The sequence below is a fragment of the Phoxinus phoxinus genome (genome assembly GCF_949152265.1).
Source record: "Phoxinus phoxinus genome assembly, chromosome: 7".
NCBI classification, from domain to species: Eukaryota; Metazoa; Chordata; class Actinopteri; order Cypriniformes; family Leuciscidae; genus Phoxinus; species Phoxinus phoxinus.
Genome location: NC_136882.1, coordinates 2,120,449 through 2,143,889, shown reverse-complemented (window position 1 = coordinate 2,143,889; position 23,441 = coordinate 2,120,449). Strand labels below are relative to the sequence as shown.

Genomic DNA, 23,441 nt, shown 5'->3' with positions numbered 1-23,441 from the left:
TAGTAAATGTTGAAATTAATATTAACTAAGATTAATAAATGCAGTAGAAGTATTATTCATTCTTAGTTAATGTGGACTTATTGTAAAGTGTTACCAATATTATCAATACAATTTTAAAATATATGGAACAGCAGTTTTAATTTTTCTCAAACTACCATATGGACAATATTTTAAATTGTGAAGTAAAATAATTTTTTATTAAAATTCACGGTTGAACCGTTTCTTTAAAAGAAAACCTAAACCTTACCTTAATTATTTAGTATATTTGGTAATGTTTTCTGCAACATAAATAATAGCAAATTATCAATGTGTTTTGTTGTTCATTATTTGAGTGCTTTAAACGCGTTGTGAAACACACCTCCCCGATTCTCTTCCTCGAGATGTGTTTGTAGGGGACACCGGCTGAATCTTTATGCATTCTGAAACAAATTAAAGGATTCATTTATGACAGACATAAGTTCAACAAACATCTTCTAAACATCACCATGAGGGTCATGGATAAAGCACATCGATGTAAAAGGAAAGTTTAGTGTAAACAACGGAACAGGACCGGTTTCAGTGATGTCACGGCATTGAGACGTGGGACTTCCCATAACACACCACACTTGTGTGTTTAAGTCTCAGTTTTTATTGTTCGGAGACTGTCTTTTCACATGCTCATGATAAAGTAGACACTGGTTACTGGTTTTCCTCTAGATACATCTTAGATTCATGTTTTTGAAACACTTAATTTCATATTTCATGGTTCGTATGAATACGAGGAAGGATTAAAGCAACACAAAAATATGTACAGTTTATATACACATGTATATTTAACTTAGAAAAGCTCATTTGTACCGTCACTGCGTTTGATTTCCAGAGTCATTGGCTTCCAGTTAATCTAGCTGTACAAAAGCAGTCGTTAACTTTTAACGGTTATATTTAATTTCATTATCAAACACACTGGTTCATAGCAGTCATAGCAACATTTACTCTAGTTTGTTATTCTTCTTTAGACGCAAATAAATCGGAAGTCTCGCATATTCAAAGAAAATATCTTACTTCCATGTTGCAAAATAAGACAGATACTAAACCTTCATTTTTATTATTATTATTATTATTATTTTTTTCATTATTTAGCAGAAGATTTTATCCAAAGCAACTTATAAACAAGGAGAACAATAGAAGTATTCAGATCAACAATAGGGCAATGCTTGGGTACGGTATGATCATAACACTGAAGAGCTTGCTATCAAAACAATTAAAAATATAGGTAACACTTTACAATAAGGTCATTAGTCAACATTAGTTAACTACCTTAGTTAACTTGAACTAAAAATGCCCAATACTGTTGTTAATAACCCTGTTGTAGGATATCCTGAACCCTGTGGTTTACACTGGTGTTAAAACAACTCTTCTTATGCGACAGTAAAACACTGATGTTCACTGCAGAAGCTGGAGGGATGTTTTATAGTCACAAAAAGAAACACGCATGTAGGTTATATCATTTTAAATATATTTTTAAGATAATTTGTTCATTTGACACACTTTAAGCATTATCGTATCGCATATTGCATTATATAATGTGTTACCGCATATCGCACTTTTCCTCAATATCGTGCAGCCCTATATTATATAAATACAAACGTATATTTTAGATTAAATTCATGGATTTGACAGCTCATATCTGAAGGGACTGCAACAGTCAGAGGCCATCAGATATGGACATGGGCCACAGATGTAAAAAGTCTGATTCAAAAATGAAAATATGTTCCTTTTCAAGGTTTGACTTCTTGTCTATGCGTAATTCAAGTTGCTTGAATTAATGACTGAGTTATGATCCTGTCCAACAACTTTTGATGCAAACTTCCATAAAGCTTGAGCTAAACTATTCAAGACAGAAGTTTGGACACCCCTGCTCTATACCAACTCTTTTTTATTATACTTTCTAATGTTATGCACAAACTTCTAGTTTAGTGTTTGTTATCAGACCCGAGTACAGTGGAAAACACACAGATGGTACACCTCAGTCGGTGAACACACTGTGTATAAGTATAGAAATGTGTAAAAGCTCAAGATCAGGGATTATTAATGACTATTGTATGGCTAACATCTGAAAGATAACCCTGCCAGTAGATTGGTTGCGTCGTACACTTTGTTCACACTGCTGTTCTTCTTCTTCGGCCGATCCAGTCCTGCGAGAGCTGCCGCTTCTTCTTCTCCAGCTTCTGCTTGTGTGGCTTGTATAGTGCTGACACGTTTTACTTGCAGCTCCAATCTTTCTCCTGCATATGTAGCAATCCTGCAGAGTCAGAAGAAACATGAATGATGATTAGAGCACTGCATGCTGGGTTATGCCGTTTAACAGATGCATTCATCATAAAACATGCACACATGTAACCGACTGGAGTCAGATGTTGCACAACTCCAGATATTGGTTTGGAAAGGTTTTATTATGTATTTAAATTGGACATCTGTGCACAGTGTTTAGCACGGTCATCACTCTCAGTAAAAACAGTGAGTTTTCCGGTTTTCCAAGTGATGACAGTCACAACATGGCACACCTCTGGTTATAAAAACTGCAGAGATTTATATACACATTATATATATATATATATATAATGGATACATGTGACCTTGCACTAGACCACTGTGTTTGGTAAAAACCATCAGATTACCTTTGATGTCTGTCCTCTAGCCTTGTGTGTCTGTCCTGTTCCTGGCCTTGCACCTGTATGTAGGAATCAGAGAGGAAAACACAATGTATTTTATATGTGTGTGTGTGTGTGTGTGTGCTCTTTGATACCAATCTTTCATTTGAAAGTCATGTGTCTAGTATCTGTAAAACCGCATTTTTCCATCTTAAAAATATATCTAAATTACGCCATGTGCTCTCATTGACAAAGCGGAACTCATTGAACAGCTAGTTCAAAACGCTAGAATGCCCAACATGGAAGTAGGAGTTCCTCACCCTATAACACATTATAGACTTCTATAACTCAATGTTAGGCTGCATAGATTAGGTCAGCCGGAACTGGGAACACTTCCCTTAAAGGTATAGCGGAGGATTTTCTTTTTCCGGGTGGGTAGCCTATACTATTGGTCCACCTAAGTGTCAATCATTCTGGTGATATGTTTACGTAAGGCCGTCGTACGTGCTCGTCCCTATGTAGTTTTCGCTTTCTGGTGTATTATGTGTGATGAGTTACGGTTTCAGCCATTCCTTTGAAAATGGCTGAGGGTCGAAAGAGAAAAAATGTATACGAAGTGTATGATAAGAAGAGAAAGGCCGCAGAATATAGAAACAAGACCAGAGTGATTTTGGGTGAATATTTCACACGCTGGCGTGCGCTAGAAGCACAGGTTGGGCTTCTGATGCCGCAGTCGTGAGGATTCTACTAGACAGGTAAAGTTTGTCATGCTATTTGGAGAAATCCATTTAAAATCACTGCTAGTAAAAGTTAATGTAAGCGTTCCCTCTCGGGAGCAAATAGAGTGTTGCGCATGTGCATTTTTTAAAAATTGGAGAGGGCGGGTTTTTTCTAAAATTAGGAAAGATCCTCCGCTATACCTTTAAGTTCTGATCCTCGGTTATTCCGAGGTTTACTGTAATCAGCCAGATCCGGGCTGGATCCAGATCAGATGGTGGACCTGCGCCTAGACACGACCACAACGCATGATCATAAAGAAGAGTCTCGGCTAGTCACATCTGTACACATAAAGAAGAGTGATTTTTTAACACCCATGTTCCTAACCGACGACGAAGACTTAACAGAGCAGCCATCAAGTGTTAGACAGTACTCTAGGTTATTACGTGTGGAAGTTTTTTGTCCAATAATTAGAATCTCTGTTTTTTCTGAATTTAGTAGTAGGAAATTACTAGTCATCCATTTTTTTATATCAGCAATGCATTCCGTTAATTTTGTGAATTGGTAGGTTTCGTTAGGTTTTGAAGAAATATACAGCTGAGTATCGTCGGCATAACAGTGAAACCTAATTCCATGTTTCCTAATGATATCTCCTAATGGTAGCATGTACAGAGTGAACAGCAGCGGTCCTAGTACTGAGCCTTGTGGTACGCCATACTGAACTTGTGATTGATAAGACATCTCTTCATTTACTGCTACAAACTGATAACGGTCAGATAAGTATGATTTAAACCATGCTAGTGCAATTCCACTAATGCCAACATAATGTTCGAGTCTATTTAAAAGGATGTTGTGGTCAATGGTGTCAAATGCAGCACTAAGATCCAGTAATACTAATAGAGAGATACAACCACGATCGGATGATGAGAGCAAATCATTTGTGACTCTAACGAGAGCTGTCTCGGTACTATGGTACGGTCTAAATCCGGACTGAAAATCCTCGCAGATATCATTTCTTTCAAGAAAGGAACACGGTTGTGAGGATACTGCTTTTTCTAATATCTTTGACAGAAATGGCAGATTAGAGATCGGCCTGTAATTGACTAGTTTTGTAGGATCAAGTTGCGTTTTTTTAACAAGTGGTTTAATCATAGCTAGCTTAAAGGTTTTTGGTACGTATCCTAGAGACAAAGATGAATTAATGATATTAAGAAGAGGATCTATGACATCTGGAAGCATCTCTTTCAGCAGCTTAGTCGGTATAGGGTCTAACATGCACGTTGTCGATTTAGATGATTTGACGAGTTTGCAAAATTCTTCCTCTCCTATAGCAATGAATGAATCAAATTTTCCCTCAGGGAGACTACAATTCACTTCCTGATGCGATATTGTATTAGACGGTTGCATAGTTATAATTTTGTCCCTGATATTATCGATCTTATAAGTGAAGAAGTTCATAAAGTCATTACTGCTGTGTTGCTTGGAAACTTCTGGGCTTGAAGCTTTCTTTTTCGTTAGTTTAGCCACTGTTTCAAATAAATACCTAGGATTGTGTTTATTTTCATCTAATTTGAAAAATAAGCAGATCTAGCAGCTTTTAAAGCCTCTCTGTAAGCAATCGAGCTCTCCTTCCATGAAATCCGAAATACCTCTAGATTTGTTTTCTTCCAGTTGCGCTCCATTTTTCTCACAGCACAACACAAGGCCATCTCAGACATGGCACAGGATGTGAAGCTTGAACATGTTTACCACATCTATTCATTTCTGTAATACATTTTCATTTTACAACTCATAAAACATTAAAATATACGTTTAAATGATTAAAACTACTGTAGGAAATAGCTAATGTAAATTATATTATAGGATTTAAATTATAATTTTGCTCCAAACGTAGCACATTTGGTATGGAAAATGTACATATAAATACAGAAATACCTTGTAATTTTTCATATTGCTATACCATTTTGAATATTAATTTTCAAATTGAATATTGCTATCTATGTGCTTCCATACTCCCAACCGTAGGCATATTCAAGTCACGACTGAAACCATACGTTTACTTGTGCATTCTCTCACTGAAGAATAATAATAATCCAGTGCAATGTTCATTATTTTATTCAGTTAATGCCCTTTTATTTGTAATTTCTCGATTTACATTGTGGCATTTCACAGCAAAACAAATGTATCTAACATTTTGATTCTGATGAATTGAACAATCAAATAAATTAAATATATTAAAAATGAATTTTACAATTTCTGGTGGCAAGCCAAATTAAAATTGCCAAGCCAAGTGCAAGCGTGATGAAAAAACAAAACAAAGATTAATTCTGACCCTGAGCAAGATTAAATCCATTTCCTCCAGAGTAAATTTACAGGTGGGTTTTGATATTGCTTTTTTTTCTCTTGGCAGATTTAAAACATTTAGGTTTCTTTCCAGAATGAGTTTGCAAATGATGTTTCAAGTCTCTTTGAATTGTGAAACTCGCGTCACACTGAGGACACGCAAAAGGCTTCTTTCTAGTGTGCCGATATATGTGACTCTTAAGGCTTGCTTTGCTTAACCATGTCATTCCACAGTGAGGACACATGTGAGGCTTCTCTCCGCTGTGTGTTTTTATATGGTTCTCAAGGCGTTCACTGTCTTTGAAGCTCCTTCCACACTGATGACATTTCTCTCTTGAGTGAATCATCATGTGGGTTTCAAGTGTTTGTTTACTTCTGAAACTCTTCCCACACTGACCATGTGAACGGCTTCTCTCCGGTGTGAATACTCAAGTGAAACTGTAGATTTCCTTTTAGTGAGAAGCTCTTCCCACACAGATCGCAGGTGAAAGGCTTCTCTCCAGTGTGATGTTTCATGTGGACATTAAGGTTTCCTCTTTGAGTGAATTTTTTTCCACACTGTTCGCATGTGAATGGGTTCTCTCCAGTGTGATCTATCATGTGGATATTGAGGCTTGACTTTTGAGTGAAACGGTTTCCACAATGTGGGCATTTGAACGGCTTCTCTCCAGTGTGAACTCTCATGTGGACTTCAAGGTTTCGTTTTTGACTGAAAATCTTTCCACACTGTTGGCAGGCGAACGGCTTCTCTCCAGTGTGAATTCTCATGTGGGCATCGAGGCTTGATTTTCGAGTTAAACTTTTTCCGCACTGTTGGCAGGTGAAATCACTTCTAGGTTTTGTCTTCAGAGCTCTTTTTTGTGAGGAAACCTTCTTTGTAATTGAGGAATTAACAGACTTTTCTGCAGTTTTGAAACCATGATCTTTCTCATTCTGATTTTTCACTTTAAATTCCTCCAGTTCTTGACTGTCCTCTTTCAGCTGCATTCGGTCTAAAGCAAAACAAAAAACAAATACAAGTCAACCCTAGTTTAATGGCACAAAGCAAAACATCAAACCCAACAAAGGCCTTGTTTACACCTGGTATTAAGAAGTGTTCTGGTCCATCAGATCAGAAGTAAATGATGGAGACGCATTCAAGTTTACACCTGGGGCCTGATGCATAAACAGTGTAAAACAAAGTTTAAATACATCTGTTCACTTCACTTCACTCACTCCAGTATAAGAGTGCATACACCGTCTAGAGCAGGGCTATTCAATTAGCTTCATTCGAGGGCCGGATTATTAGATTGAAGAGTTGAGGTGGGCCGGTGGGTTTAGCTTATTTATTGGAACATTATTATTTTTTTTATTTAAGCATAACAGTATTAATAAATAAGCTACAGTAAACCTAAAAAAAAAGTATTGTGTTTACTTGGAAATGTGGTACCCAACAGTATGCAGATTTATAAGACCATTAAAAATAACTTATTTACAGCTGTGTAAACTTTTCCTTGGAACAAATATATGAATTATACAAGCTCATAGCTATTGGTAAAAAATATTTTATTTATAATTATTATAGGCTTAAATGAGAATATTCTGTCAGTGAGACTTGGGAACCACAGGTAAAACCATGCATGGCTACTCACTACCACTGTATAAACTATGCACACAATGAATTATATATTCCTCTACCCACCTAATGAATCTAATGCAATATAAATTACTATAACATAGTATTCAATATAAATATTCCACATTTCTGCCCAAACCATGGTAAATTACTACAGTACATTCAAGTAAATGTTTGTTAGGTGTGTATCAAACATTGCCACCTGAGATCAGCTTCCCGGCTTGCTTCTCTGAGATCGATTGCTCCTGTCTGCCTCGCTGTGACTGCTGCTGCTGTGAGTTTGTTTGCTGCGTCTAAGCCTCGTATTAGCTTCGTATTTCTTTCTGTTTTGAACCATCATTTATTATAAATTCTAGTTGTTTATACTACTAAATACAGCTTACTCAACATCTCAGATCAACCTGACATTGCTAGCTTCCGTTATTGTCAGCACAACACGCTAACTCGCTAGCCTTTTAACGCACCACCCGTGCGCTCAGTTATTTATTTTTCTCTCGCGCGCCCGCGCCTTTGAGTTCATAAAAGCCCAGGTGAGTAAGAATCAGTCAACAAACACGGTGAGTAATGTCTTCTCCTGTTATTGTCACCTGCACTTCATGTCACATGTTTACCATAGCCTTCTCTGTCGGCAATATAGGATTTATATGTGATAAATGCAAGAAGACAGTCAGGCTGACGGAGAAGATTTCAGAACTAGAGACACGCATCCAAACTTTAATCGAGAATAGTAAGAAGAGTGCTAGAGCTTTAGATACTATTTTGATGCACCTAGCCTAGTTAATTCTTTACATGAGTCGGTTCTGGCTGGAGTAGAGCCCGTGCAGCAGGGCAGATGGGTGACAGTGAGAGATCGCTCAAGTCGCGGATCAAAAAAACACTTTTCCGTTCCGATAACAAATCGATTTGCCCCGCTCAGTGAAACACCCACTGAGAATTATTCTGATTGTGCCCTAGTTATTGGCGATTCTATTACACGGAACGTGAAAATAGAGACACCAGCCACCATAGTCACATGTTTGCCGGGAGCCAGAGCGCCTGACATCAAAGCAAATTTGAAAGTGCTGGCTAATGCTAAACGTAAATTCTCTAAGATTATTATTCACGTCGGCACTAATGATGTTCGACTCCGCCAGTCGGAGATCACCAAAATTAATATTAAAGAGGTGTGTGAACTTGCAAGTACGATGTCAAGCACTGTAATTTGCTCTGGCCCCCTTCCTGTTCGCCGGAGTGATGAGATAGTTAGTAGATTGTGTTCACTCAATGGCTGGCTGTCTGGGTGGTGTCCGCAAAATAATATAGAATTCATAGACAATTGGAAAAGTTTTTGGGGCAAACCTGACCTGTTGAAAAGAGATGGTATTCATCCCTCCTGGGATGGTGCTGCTCTTCTCTCTAGTAATTTGGCTCATAGTCTTAGAGATAAAACATGACAATCTGGGCCTCAGGTCAGGAAGCAGACAGACTGGCTTAACCGACCGTCTGCTAGCGGCCTCACGTCACCAAGGTCAGATAAATCCCATCACATAGAGCCTCTTTCACCTAGATATTATCATATAGAGACTGTGTCTGTTCCCCGAACTTAGAAATCCAAAATACGTTCAAACCCATCTAAGGTTAAAAATTTCATTGATCTTCAACAAATAAAAAACAGATATAATACAAATGAGCAAATGATAAAGCTTGGGTTGCTGAATATTCGATCTCTTACTTCAAAAGCGCTAATAGTTAATGATATGATTACAGATTATAACCTAGATGTGCTGTGTTTAACAGAAACCTGGCTAAAACCAAACGATTACATTGCTTTAAATGAGTCAACCCCACAAGATTACGGTTATAAACATGAACCTCGTCTGAAACGCAAAGGAGGAGGTGTTGCTGTAATTTATAGTAATATTTTCAAAACCACTAAGAAATCTAGCTGTAAATATAATTCTTTTGAAGTGTTGGTGCTTAATGTAAATATATATAGTGTAAACGATAAATCACGTTTGAAAATTCTGCTGGCTACTGTATACAGGCCACCTGGGTACCATACAGACTTTATCAAAGAATTTGCGGACTTTCTATCAGAATTAGTATTGGCTGCAGATAAAGTACTAATTGTTGGTGACTTTAATATACACATAGATAATGAAAAAGATGCATTGGGATTGGCATTTAAAGACATTGTAAACTCATTTGGAGTTAGACAACACGTGTCAGGACCGACTCATTGTCGTAATCATACTCTAGATCTAATACTATCACATGGAATAGATGTTGATGCCGTTGAAATACTGCAGCAGAGCGATGACATCTCAGATCACTATCTAGTCTGGTGTAAATTACATTTAGCCAAGGCTGCAAAGCCGACTCCGTGTTATAAATATGTTAGACCGATCACTTCTGCCACTAAAGATTGCTTTATCAATAATCTTCCTAATCAGTTTCATCATCTCAGCATCCCGGATAGCTTAGAAGAACTTGATATTGCAACAGAAACTTTTAACTCTCTCTTTTCCAGCACTTTAGACACAGTTGCTCCGCTGCGCTTAAAGAAGATTAAAGAACATAGTCCAACGCCGTGGCACAACGAGCACACTCAGGCCCTTAAGAGAGCAGCCAGAAAAATGGAGCGCAACTGGAAGAAAACAAAACTAGAGGTGTTTCGGATTTCATGGAAGGAGAGCTCGATTGCTTACAGAGAGGCTTTAAAAGCTGCTAGATCTGCTTATTTTTCAACCCTATTAGAAGATAATAAACATAATCCTAGGTATTTATTTGAAACAGTGGCTAAACTAACGAAAAAGAAAGCTTCAAGCCCAGAAGTTTCCAAGCAACACAGCAGTAATGACTTTATGAACTTCTTCACTTATAAGATCGATAATATCAGGGACAAAATTATAACTATGCAACCGTCTAATACAGTATCGCATCAGGAAGCGCATTGTAGTCTCCCTGAGGGAAAATTTTATTCATTCATTGCTATAGGAGAGGATGAATTTTGCAAACTCGTCAAATCATCTAAATCGACAACGTGCATGTTAGACCCTATACCGACTAAGCTGCTGAAAGAGATGCTTCCAGATGTCATAGATCCTCTTCTTAATATCATTAATTCATCTTTGTCTCTAGGATACATACCAAAAACCTTTAAGCTAGCTATGATTAAACCGCTTGTTAAAAAACAGCAACTTGATCCTACAAAACTAGTCAATTACAGGCCGATCTCTAATCTGCCATTTCTGTCAAAGATATTAGAAAAAGCAGTATCCTCACAACTGTGTTCCTTTCTTGAAAGAAATGATATCTGCAAGGATTTTCAGTCCGGATTTAGACCGTACCATAGTACCGAGACAGCTCTCGTTAGAGTCACAAATGATTTGCTCTTATCATCCGATCGTGGTTGTATCTCTCTATTAGTATTACTGGATCTTAGTGCTGCATTTGACACCATTGACCACAACATCCTTTTAAATAGACTCGAACATTATGTTGGCATTAGTGGAATTGCACTAGCATGGTTTAAATCATACTTATCTGACCGTTATCAGTTTGTAGCAGTAAATGAAGAGATGTCTTATCAATCACAAGTTCAGTATGGCGTACCACAAGGCTCAGTACTAGGACCACTGCTGTTCACTCTGTATATGCTACCATTAGGAGATATCATTAGGAAACATGGAATTAGCTTTCACTGTTATGCCGACGATACTCAGCTGTATATTTCTTCAAAACCTAACGAAACCTACCAATTCACAAAATTAACGGAATGCATAGCTGATATAAAAAATTGGATGACTTGTAATTTCCTACTACTAAATTCAGAAAAAACAGAGATTCTAATTATTGGACAAAAAACTTCCACACGTAATAACCTAGAGTACTGTCTAACACTTGATGGCTGCTCTGTTAAGTCTTCGTCGTCGGTTAGGAACCTGGGTGTGCTCTTTGATACCAATCTTTCATTTGAAAGTCACGTGTCTAGTATCTGTAAAACCGCTTTCTTCCATCTTAAAAATATATCTAAATTACGTCATATGCTCTCAATGAATAATGCAGAACAATTAGTTCATGCGTTTATGACCTCAAGGCTAGATTATTGTAATGCTCTACTGGGTGGTTGCCCTGCACGCTTAATAAACAAACTACAGCTAGTTCAAAACGCAGCAGCTCGAGTTCTTACTAGAACCAGGAAGTATGACCATATTAGCCCTGTTCTGTCAACACTGCATTGGCTGCCTATTAAACATCGGATAAATTTTAAAATATTGCTGATCACTTACAAAGCACTAAATGGTTTAGCTCCGCAGTACTTGAGCGAGCTCTTAACGCATTATAGTCCTTCACGTCTACTGCCATCTCAAAATTCCGGCCAGTTAATAATACCTAGAATATCAAAATCGACTGCTGGCGGTAGATCCTTTTCCTATTTAGCACCAAAACTTTGGAACAGTCTTCCTACCATTGTCCGGGAAGCAGACACACTCTGTCAGTTCAAATCTAGACTAAAAACCCATCTCTTCGGCCTAGCATACACATAACACATTATAGACTTATATAATTAGGCTGCATAGTTTAGAACAGCCGGGACCGGGAACACTTCCCGTAATCCTGATGTACTTGGTACATCATAAGAAGGATGGCCTCTACGCTAATATTAGTCTCTCTGTCTATCCCGAGGTTTACCGCTGTCCACCGGAACCAGGCCGTATCCAGATCTGATGAAGGACCAGCGCCAGGACACGACGACGACGCCGCTGACCTGAAGTGTCAACCAGTCTCTCCTCTTCTCCACTCCGACTTCAACCAACCGGAACTGGACAAATACTCTTGATTCATTCTGAACTTCATACACTGTTCACTCATTGGCCAGAGGAGAACTGGCCCCCGACTGAGCCTGGGTTCTCCCAAGGTTTTTTTCTCCATTCTGTCCCTGATGGAGTTTTGGTTCCTTGCCGCTGTTGCCTTACCTTCTGGCTTGCTTAGTTGGGGACATTTAATATTCAACAATATTATAGATCTGCCTTAAAGGTGGACGATGATGAAATTGTTTTTTGTATTATTTTCATGTTATCACTGTGAAGCTGCTTTGATACAATCTGTATTGTAAAAAGCGCTATATAAATAAAGATGACTTGACTTGACTTTAAATCCCCTAATCACCACCCTTACAAAGTCTTCTAACTTCGTTCATGGCACGATGTTTCTGCTGTTTACCTCATCATTCGTGTTGGGAATGTTGAGGCTGTTTTATCCGATTAAAAACTAGTTAAATCATCGAGTGATTTGTGGTTTGTAACAGAGAGGTGTGTGTCGAATTGAAATGCTTCTCACTGGATGTCGCAACGCTGTTTAATAATGGTGTCCGGGGCCGGGAGTAAACGCAACTCCTTTAGGCTTGCGTTCCTTTATCCACTGGGCCGTGCTGCATAGTTCAGAGTAAACTCGTGAAACTAGGGCTGAACGATTTTGGAAAATAATCTAATTGCGATTATTTTTACCAATATTGCGATTGCGATTTAATATGCGATTATTTTTTTAAGCTCTGTATCTATTATATTATTCAACAAACACAAGCAATAAATCATTGTAAAATATGGGTGGGAATCTTTAGGCAACTCATGAGCAACTTTTTTTATTTAGTAATGAATCTTATTAATAAAACTTTAAATATTTATTTAATTACATTATGTAATCAACAGTAGGCTACTTTAAAAAATAATTACACATTAAAAACGAAATTAATACAGTTACATGTTAATAATTTTAAATAGGCTATATAAACTAATAGCTTCAAAACATAAGTAATCAATAACAAAGAGGGGGAAAAACATTACAAGCAATAAACAGAGTGCTTTCAGTATTTAAGAGTAGGCCTAGTCTGAATGTTTTCCATTCAAGAGCTGTGATTAAGTGATTTTTCTTTCTCAGTTTAGATACGATAAGCTGCTTCACACTAATGCACAGATCTCTTTTGAAATATAAAATGTGGTTTGTCCTGTCTGTTTAATAACTTAAGACAAAACTAACTATTTACATTAATTTCGCGTCATAAACGCATTTTGAGAAGCAAGTAGGCTAACCACGTAGACAGAGTCGCTCACAGCCGCATGTGAGAGCGCTCTTCACAAAGCGGGCGTGAGTATTTGAAATTGCAGCTACTGTCGATGATTTTCATGTTTTTATTTTCTAATATATAAACCAACTGCATTCCAAAAGACATATGATGCCTTTATAGAGCATTTGTAAGGAAAATACCGGCGGGCGGGACCGCGCAACACTAGAGTAACATCAAGCAAAGCGCGCGTATTTCACAGCGCATAGTGCCATATGATCTTCTAGTCAGTGCAATGAAGCCCACGAATGTCCAATTCGCTTCAACTTTTCCAAACTGTATAAAAGACTATTTTTCGGAAGGTTCGAATGTGTGTGTGTGTGTGTGACAGAGGAATTAGAAGCAAGAAGAATACGGTTGTGTATAAAGCACACGCAGCGTCATCACGCATCTGTGTTTAAAACTAAGCTCAGACTCGATTCTGAAATTATCTGAATCCATACAGAATCGTTGAAGAGAACCTATAACACAATCACATAAATTAAACAAACTGTTCTTTCCTGTAGCCTATGCCAGGCCTATATGCGTACCGTAACAAGTTGATGCTTCATCTGCAATGCAGATTGCTTTACTATCGCGTGTCACATGACCAGAGAGTAATCGCAGCTTTTGCGATTACAAAATCGCGTTTCATCATATCGCGATATTATCGCAAATGCAATTAATCGTTCAGCCCTACGTGAAACGACTGAAAAAGGTGCGATTTGTTCTCCATTTGTTGTTTCTGACTGAGAAACCGGTTCAGATGATTCAGTGATAGTGCGGTCCGAACGAATCAGAATAGTTGTAGACCGTTATGCAAGAGTTTGGCCAATTCATGGAAAGGAAAGATTCGAACCAAAAGAATGATTCATTCACGAATGATTGGTATCGCTGGTTCAGTCGATAGAAATACGGGACACACATAATAAGTGCTGAAATATTAGCACAGAAAACGTTTCTCGTTCATGGTAAGAATGTGTATAGCCGTACCGCCAGGAAAAGAGGAAGAGGGAGGTCGGGGTGCCCCGGGATTGGGGGGACGCCAAATGAATAGCCCGGGTCTAGAGTGTGTGCACGGTGCGCACATACTTACGCCTTGTTTATTTTTAAATTATAAAATCACGGTATGTGCATGGAAGATTGCTTGAGCACATATCTTTACCCATTTTGTGCATACACAATATTCCACGCACATATCTGGTTTGTAAAAAGTAACCTATGCGTAAATATGTGCACACTTTAGGGATACTCTAGACCTTTTACTGGATTGAGTGAAGTGATGAAATGACAGAATTAATTAAACTCTGTTTTACATTTGATATACACATTTAGATTAATTATGCCACTCTTATTAATGTTAAGCACTGAAATGTCATTAAATCATTATCCAGAAGCATTTTTTATATGAATTTAAATAGAAACACTTTTCTTTATTGCATGCTGTGTTTTAATGTCTTAACTACAGCGAGGATTTCTAGACGGATAATTAAATTGTGTTCTGAGAAAATATTTTCGCACAAATAATGATCAATGATGCACACTAGACTCCGTCTAAGCAGATGGCTTAGCAATACAGGTATAAATGACACCGAAGGACTCGCTCGGTTCTCTGACTGCCAGAAGTGGCTAAAGCGGTTAATATACACCCTAAGGGTCTGAACCGGGCACAGTGGGTGTGGTGCCTACTCATCCTCAGTGAGAGAGCCGTATGACTTGTGCTCTGAAGGGCATGGAAAGCATTTCTGGCACATAGCCCCTTCTTGATCTAACAATGACTTTACTAACATTAGACCCAAAAATCAAGGCAAGATGCTTCCACTGAAAGAACCAGCAAATCGGCAACTTGCTTGACCGATGCTAAAGTTAGCAGTAGAGGCCGAAGGTGTTCATAACCTCCAGGGAAAGACATGAAGGCTCCCATGGAGCGGCCATAGATGGAGGCTCCACAACTCTGGTTGGGGATGCCAAACTGTCTCTCCCTCTTGGGAGAGGAGGTCCACCAACAGAACTGGCCACAGGGCTGCTGATAGTGACTGAACCATCCCAGGGAACCACGTCTGGTTCTGCCAGTGTGGTGCCACAAGTAATACCAAGCATCGAGCTGGAAAATCGGGCGATTTCCAGGGGACCAGGGCTTTGATGCAACCATGGGTCACCCTGAAAATGAGGTGGCCCTCACACCACACACAAGGTAGGACACCATCAACAAGTGTTGTAGTGACCGCACATGTAACAAACACAAGTGAACTGCTGCCATGAGGCCCAATAGCTTCTGAAACTTTTTTAGGGGAAGGCTGTCCACGACACTGAATGACGCCACCAACCTCTGAATTCTCAAAGAGCACACCGGTGAAGTGGGATTTGTTGGCTGGGTGACCGTGAGCTTTTGTTTAGGTTGATCCTTAAAGCCAGACTTTTCAAGTAGCTGAGGACAGAGTTTAAAATTAACTTTTTTACTTGGTAGCACTGGTGCTCCCAACTTCAAAAAGTTCGGAGCACCAGCAAAAATTTAGGAGCACCGACCAAATTTGACGTTTAGCTCTGCCAGTAGAACAGAACGACCGGCAGCATCCTGGCGATTAAAACCCTTAATAATCAAACCTGATTTGTTTGCCACACACTTTTCCCTGCATTTTTAACCAAACTCTCGCAGTTAAAATGTATTGATTCAGTTGCCTGTCCCAATGCTTACAGTGAACGCAATGCATTGAACCATCAGCATAGCGGATGGATTAACTCCATCAACTCCAGGATTATTTGTGACTTTAGGTGACGGCTTACAAAAGAAATCTGTCAGCATTCCTTTCATCTTCTCTCTTATTCAGCCTTTTAAATTTTGCGTGGTAGTCAGCTCCGGTCACGTGACAACGGAGCGCAGTGAAAGGGAGTGATTGACAGCTAATATTAACCAATCTAAAATCTGCTTTAAAGTTAAGAACGTAAGGATGAAGTTTGATTGGATATGTAACGTTGGATAGAATGATGGTCCGGCGACCGTGTATCAGCGCACATAAGGTACACACTGTGCAGTAATTTGCGAACATTTTGTAGAGAAATGAAAACAGATCGCACCACAACCATTATTTGCACTCGCACAAATGCCCCCAAATATATTTTTAGGTCGCACAGATTAAATTTCAGGAGCATATGCGACCAAAATGGTCGCAATTTCGAGCCTTGGAGGAGCATAGTTTCTCCTTCGATTAGGCTAAAAGCAACCAAGCAACCGTCGAGGTAGTTGCAGAATGCATACTCACATCTGTCTCAGTGGGGAGAGGGACGCATCCACGCATTTCCTAAAAGTGCGCGGATCAAGGGAGAGTCACAATGGTGGGACTGCATATTGGTAAGACTCCCCTTCGAACGTGAATCTCAAGGAAGGTCTGTGATGTGGGGCTATCTGAATATGAAAGCAAACGTCCTTCAGATCCACTGTTAAAATACAATCCCCTGGGCAAATCTGCAAGAGGATTTGTTTCAAAGTTAACTTTCTGGATGGCCGTCTTATTGGGCGTGTGTTCAGACATCTCAAATTGAGGATGGGCCAGAGGCCGCCATCCTTCTTTGGAACGAGGAACTAGCGACTGTAAAATCCTGACTCGCTGTGGAAACTTCCCCCACAGTGCCCTTCACTAGCAGAGCTTGTACTTCAGCTTAGAGGATGTGTGTGTCGGTGCTTTTTTAAGTCGACGACGACTTGGGACGACCAGAAAAACTGTCCCGTTTTGGCAGGAAGTGGCGCATCGCCTGTGATGACTTCTGGGCCGCTGCAAAAAGCACAGCGAAGCCATCCACTCCAGAACCGAACAAACCCGAGGGAGACACGGGGGAGTCAAGGAGAGGTGTCTTGTCAGTGCCCTTGATCTCCGTCAAATTCTGCTACATTCATGGCCAAATTGGCCATGGCTCAACCAATCACATGGGCCGTAGACTGTGGCATTCAGGACGAAGTTGTACATTTCCAAGAAATTGTGAGTTGTGCTTGCCGTGCGCAACTATTCGCCCCGGCAAGCTGTGTCGAAGCAGGGGAGCCATGCATGAACAATGAATGTTGTAAACACACTTGTAGCGCAACATTTCACAACAATCGTTGCTTAAAATGTCATTTTTTTTGCTCTTAGAGATTGGCCGAAGAGCCGCAGAGAAGAAATGCCGAGTCGTCTGCAGTCGCTGGAGTCAGCGAGGAGATGATCTTCATGCTTGAAGGAGAAGTTTTTTTCCAAAAAGGCAGTCGGCCCTGCTTGTTTTGACGGGCTGAAATGCCATTTGTCTGTGCAGGAACACAAACGTGAACCAAACAAAGACAAAGGTGCCGACGGAGCAACAGAGCGAGCTGGCATTTGACAGGCACTTTTCAAAATACTGGGGTGGAGTCCAGCGCTTCAGGCAACAACAAACATGTCTGACTCGGTGCAAAACCAATCAAAACTTCCAGTTCAGCTGGGGGCGGGCCGTTCAAACCACACTTTCATGTGTCATAATGTGTAGAGAGTTGGCTCACTCCAACGGAGTGAGATTGACAGACGGGACATTAACGGGAGATGGACAGACGGATCGGTGCAGCTTCTGCAGTAATGCGGTGGATGAGCAAGGCGAAGCTCTCGATTTACCGGTCAATCTACGTTCCTACTCTCACCTATGGTCATGAGCTTTGGGTCATGACCGAAAGAACAAGATCCCGGATACAGGCGGCCGAAATGAGCTTTCTCCGCAGAGTGGCTGGGCGATCCCTTCGAGATCGGGTGAGGAGCTCGGTCACTCGGGAGGAGCTCAGAGTAGAGCCGCTGCTCCTCCACATCGAGAGGGGTCAGCTGAGGGGGCTCGGGCATCTGTTCCGGATGCCTCCTGGACGCCTTCCCGGGAAGGTGTTCCGGGCGCGTCCCACCGGGAGGAGACCCCGGACACGCTGGAGGAACTATGTCTCCCGGCTGGCCTGGGAACGCCTCGGTGACCCCCGGAAGAGCTGGAGGAAGTGGCTAGGGAGAGGGAAGTCTGGGCATCTCTGCTTAGTTGGCTCACATGATTTAAGTTTTGCACTTCGGAACTTCTGTTAAGAGCATCGATGCTCCCTGGATTTCACGATGCATTGTGGGACTTTTGAGGAAGCAAATGTTTCAGTAACCTGTAAAGATTCTGCGAATGAGACAGCTCTTAAAATGGCCGACTCCCTGATCAGGGCCCTGAATACTGAACTAGGGAGCTGATTGGGACGGAAAAAATATAACTGCCTGAAACAAGTCAGTAATTCCAGTCTCACTTTCCTTCTGAACCTGCGTAGGTTAATAACTAATTTGCATAATAGCAGCCCATTGGTTGCGAGTTAACCGGGTCTGCTTTGCCCCGCCCACTGTACCTGTAGCTGAGACTGGAAGAGTTTGGTTGGTTGTCGACATGCTTTTGACATATAACTTATTTATTGCTTTAATGCACTGAATGTTTACTACTGTTTGTAATTTTATTGAATAATACGTTTTTGACCCTCTAAATTTCATGAGGTTCTGAATATTGTTAGCTTGCATGAGCAAAAATTTGAAATATTCTTTTTAAAAAGAAACATTTATAATAACTCTCTCACTGCCACCCAATGTTTTTCAAAAAACAATGTTTTTACACTTTTAAAAAACTATTATTAAATATTAAATGACTTACCTTTCACCGTTTTATTTATGCAAATAAATATTATTGTTAGATACTAGATATGGGGTTTAACGTTACACAGAATAATGGTTTTGTTTAGGCTACTTCCATATTATTTTCCTATTTTAAAGCCACACTATGTAATTTTCCGAAACAAGAGGTCGTTTATTTAAAACAAAGGCGTAGCTTGATGACTTGATTTCGCGGAATCATGTTAGTTGTTGTCTTCACCTCTACAGCCGGTGGAGAATACGATAGACTCGGGCAGAAATCATATTCATGGATGACCATAATGTATCAAAGATTTATTAACGTAAAAGATGGTACTCACGGTAAATCAAAAAAAAAAGATTTAAACAAAAAGACTAACTATGTTGAGCTGTATAACAATGATTAGTTTTCGGTCTATGGATATATCCAAACAGTTGCTCACCTGTCTAATAAAACACAATATATATTAAAGCATCTTTGGTGTTTCCATGGTTACAACTAAATAAAACTGGAAATCGAGGGTACTGCGGGTTTGATGTCACTGATAGGCGACGCACGAACACGGTCCGTGTCCTGGTTAAAACTGCTTAATTCTCTGGATTTAAACATTCTTAGAAACATTTGTGATAATGTAAGTATACAAATCAATAAAATAAAATATATAACATTGTTCTAATGGCTTTTGGATATTTTAATTAAAAAAACGTACATAGTGTGCCTTTAATGCGCTGCATGTCGTAATAACAAACGCCCAGCATGGAAGTAGTTTCTCAGATGCTCAGCATTAGTATTAGTCTGGTCATGTGACCTCAACAAACATGTCTGTCCACATGAGAAGACCCGCTCCACGTCAAATAAAACCGCTTTAATTAGGACACTCATATGACATTTCTCAGAAATATCATTTATTTCTGTAGAGGCCGACATTTTAATAAGGATAAAAAGAAGAGAATGAAACTAACCTGTTTGTTGTTCAGCATCTTTGGATTTCAGGCTGTACACTTCTACAATCTGTATGTCTTCACTCTCCTGTTTAATCAACGCCATCTTTATAACCACGTGGATCTCAGATGCTTCTCCAGGAGTTTTCCTGTGTTTGGACAATTTGTCATGTTTAAGATCAGAATAATTAACAGAAAGAAAAATAAATCTACAGTAATTCTCTGTGTGTGTCTCAATCAGCTCTAGTTCAGTAGTTCAGCGCACTAGTAACCCTAACCCTGATTTTCAGATTTTGATTAAAGATTACAAAGCCAAAACATTTTTTGGTGTGGATTGACTTGCATGGATGAATTGTTCACCACAAAACGATCAATTTAGGCAAACAAAGTAAATATGGTCAATTTTTGATATCATGTGGACTTTAATTGCTATTTGGAGCATTGGGATGAGGGATTAATGAACTCATATTTGTGAAAATCTCAAAATCGACAAATTTACTTTTACCTGAAGCTCGAAATTAGCCTGAGCGCATTCCGGCTCGTTTAACGGCCTTAAGAGCCTAACTTACAGCTAAAATATAATTCGAATAAAGTGCAAATAAATACACTTTAAAAAAAAATCACTTCAATTAAAATATATTTTCAATTTTATTTTAAAGCATGTTAAAAGTTGTATTGTGAAGCATGATGCTAAATACTTTTAATATATTTAAATAGATATAGTACAATTTTTGTTAGTAAAATTGCAATGTAGGCTACTATTGAAAAAAGGAATATTTCAAATACAATAAAGTATATTTTTATATAAGTATATATGGGAATCATGAGCAAAAAAGTATTTTAATTTATTTAAGTTGAGCAGTGTAAATTTTTATATGTTTGGTTGACTGTATATTTTATTTTGATGATGAACTGGCAATGTAAAGTTTGCTAGAATATGTTAGCCTACTTTGTCATTTTTTTAAGGATAATTGTGTCATTTTTGGGTGAACTACCTTATTTGCCTTTCTTACCATCAAAATATAATTGTAAACCAGAGTATATGGGCTCATATAGTGATACCAATTAGATTAAATATATCAGGGTTACCTAAATCGTTACTGAAAACGAATAACACAAAAACAGTAAGTGCTATAAAACTGCTAGTAGGCTACTAAAAACTAGTGTCATATGCAGTCCTGAATATACGCTCTGGTATTGCTGGATCATTAACAGATTATATCTATTTGAAAACTTTAAATGTTTAAAAACACTAACCTTTCTTCAGCAGATTCATATCAGACGCAGCGTAGTGCGGCGCATCCTTATGACGTCACAGCAACACACCAAAATAAAAGTCCTGGTCACAGGCTAAAATCACACAGTGCATAGAAATTTAGACACACACAAGAAATAACGTGGAATACATGTTTATATACATGCTGTATGGTAACAACATAAAACAGAGACAGACTGATCGTTTAATGTAAGTTTATTAATTTATTTGGTAAGGTCAAATCTACTACTACTACTAAAACTGATACAGGTCATTCCTGGTATCCTTTTGAACATCATAACTTAGAAAATCAACCTCAGTTTTTATAAATAACTTGTGATTACGACTTAACAAAATATGTTTTCTCATGATCATGACATAATAAAAGTGTGTGTGTGTGTGTGTGTGTGTGTGTGTGTGTGTGTGTGTCTTCCTACAAAGAAATGTAGAAAATACAATAGATTACAACACTGTATAACATCAGTGAATTTAATTATACACATCTTAAATCTTTACATATATAAATCAGTGAGTGACACAGTGAGGTAAACTAATGATGAAATTACTATAAGACTGTGCTGATCAAAATGGCGTAGTAAGTGGCCAGAAAGAAGTGTAAATACCTGAGGGATAAGTAAAGGAGAGGGAAGTGTAAAGGAAGAAGAGAAGTGGCTCTGATGGAGGAAGTCCGAGGAAAGGGAAGTTCACGAATGCTCTCTGGAGGATGTTTTCTGTTTTCTGGATTTAATCAGGTGTACGGTGGCCCAGAGAGCTCAACACACACTGCAACTGAAGAAAACGCATGCAAATAGAAAAACACTCGCAAATTAAGAAAACATCTTCATTGGTTTCACAACACACGTGTGCTCAAATACTCACAACACAACCAAACTACAGAAACACACTGCAAATAACACAGACCACAGCGGACATGTTTCCAGGGGACCAAATAAGTGACGAGCCCGGCTGGGACATGCTTATTTATGGGTTTTTTGTTACTTTTTGTGTGTGTGTTTTTGGCAAAACATACAGAGATGACATGTTTATGACATATAACTTTGTATACCCTACAATATGTTCAATGTCACCAGAATACAAATGAGAAAAGAAGAGTTAACAATTAACTGAAAACTAAAAAAAAAACTAAAAAAGATCGAGAAAAAGAACATGAGGGTAAGATTTTAATCTATACATCAATTACACAAATTGTCATGTTATGTTTAAATAAGTTTCATAAGAAATTTTAAGTAATGCAGTTTTAAAGTTGAGACACTCACACAGATATATAACGCATATTTAAAAAATGTTTTGTATAAAATGTATATTTATTGGCAATAATAAATCAAGGCCCTGGACAGATACAGGTCCTTTAAAGGAGAACTCCAGGCAATTTTTAAGTTAATCTTGATCGTTATACCTTTGTGAGTTCTGTCTATAGAAAAAAACAAACCGGATTGGTGTTTGCAACGCGGAGCTGCTACCGCTAATGCCCAGAGCTCACTCAGCTAGCGGCAGTTATGGGGCATATTCATAAAGAGTGTGTGTGCCTCTTAACAGACACAACATGCCATTAAAATGTCTGTCCAACATGAACAGGGTCCTTACATGACAACAAGATGGGTTTAGCAACTTAGCCATTGTTTAAATTCACCTAAATAGTGTTTTAGAGACGGCTAGCTGTAGTCTCGCGCTGAAGTCCCGTGGGAACTCCCGCTGTAGCCATAGACAGTATATGTAGCCGGAAAATGTGAATAGAAGTGTGCAGGTGGAGGAGCGTCGTGTGTGTGAAGAGTGTGAGGAGGAGCGTCGTGTGTGTGAAGAGTGTGAGGAGGAGCGTCGTGTTTGTGAAGAGTGTGAGGAGGAGCGTCGTGTGTGTGAAGAGTGTGAGGAGGAGCGTCGTGTGTGTGAAGAGTGTGAGGAGGAGCGTCGTGTGTGTGAAGAGTGTGAGGAGGAGCGTCGTGTGTGTGAAGAGTGTGAGGAGGAGCGTCGTGTGTGTGAAGAGTGTGTGGAGGAGCGTCGTGTGTGTGAAGAGTGATGATCGGAGTTGCTCTCAAATGAAGAAGAAATGGTTCGTAACGTAACTATGGAGAATATAGAAGATTTTGAACACATGGAAGAGGCTTTTGAGTTTGATGGTCGTCGTTATTTATTCAAACCCGAGTATAACTTACAGACGAAGAACTAGCCTCACACTCTTCAGTCAACAATACCTTTTCCCGGCTACAAC

The 23,441-nt window shown here is 39.1% G+C and overlaps 1 protein-coding gene across 3 annotated transcripts; it reads right to left on the bottom strand.

Moving 5' to 3' along the window:
- Window positions 1–358: 358 nt before the first annotated feature.
- Window positions 359–21,975, bottom strand: LOC307002156 (uncharacterized protein). Of its 3 annotated transcripts, XM_079619470.1 has the most exons (5): window positions 21,838–21,947; window positions 21,217–21,309; window positions 19,981–20,108; window positions 2,658–2,710; window positions 612–2,281 (listed from the first exon to the last, which is right to left on the bottom strand). In XM_079619470.1, exons 3-5 carry the CDS (start codon window positions 19,996–19,998, stop codon window positions 2,086–2,088), a joined length of 267 nt encoding a protein of 88 aa, XP_079475596.1. In that variant the 5' UTR covers window positions 19,999–20,108; window positions 21,217–21,309; window positions 21,838–21,947; the 3' UTR covers window positions 612–2,085. The 3 variants fall into 3 exon arrangements, with proteins under 3 accessions (XP_079475597.1, XP_079475596.1, XP_079475595.1); XM_079619471.1 differs by lacking the exons at window positions 21,217–21,309; window positions 21,838–21,947 and adding an exon at window positions 359–419 and having other exon boundaries at window positions 2,134–2,281; window positions 19,981–20,109; XM_079619469.1 differs by lacking the exons at window positions 612–2,281; window positions 2,658–2,710 and adding an exon at window positions 5,441–6,682 and having other exon boundaries at window positions 21,838–21,975.
- Window positions 21,976–23,441: the final 1,466 nt, after the last annotated feature.

What these genes read in the sequence shown, in the direction of transcription:
- LOC307002156 (XM_079619469.1), bottom strand. Translation starts at nt 20,065, where the DNA reads ATGGCGTTGATTAAACAGGAGAGTGAAGACATACAGATTGTAGAAGTG. An exon ending in AGATGCTGAACAACAAACAG is followed by an intron (nt 6,683 to 19,980) that starts GTTAGTTTCATT and finishes GTTTTGCTTTAG; the next exon opens with ACCGAATGCAGCTGAAAGAG.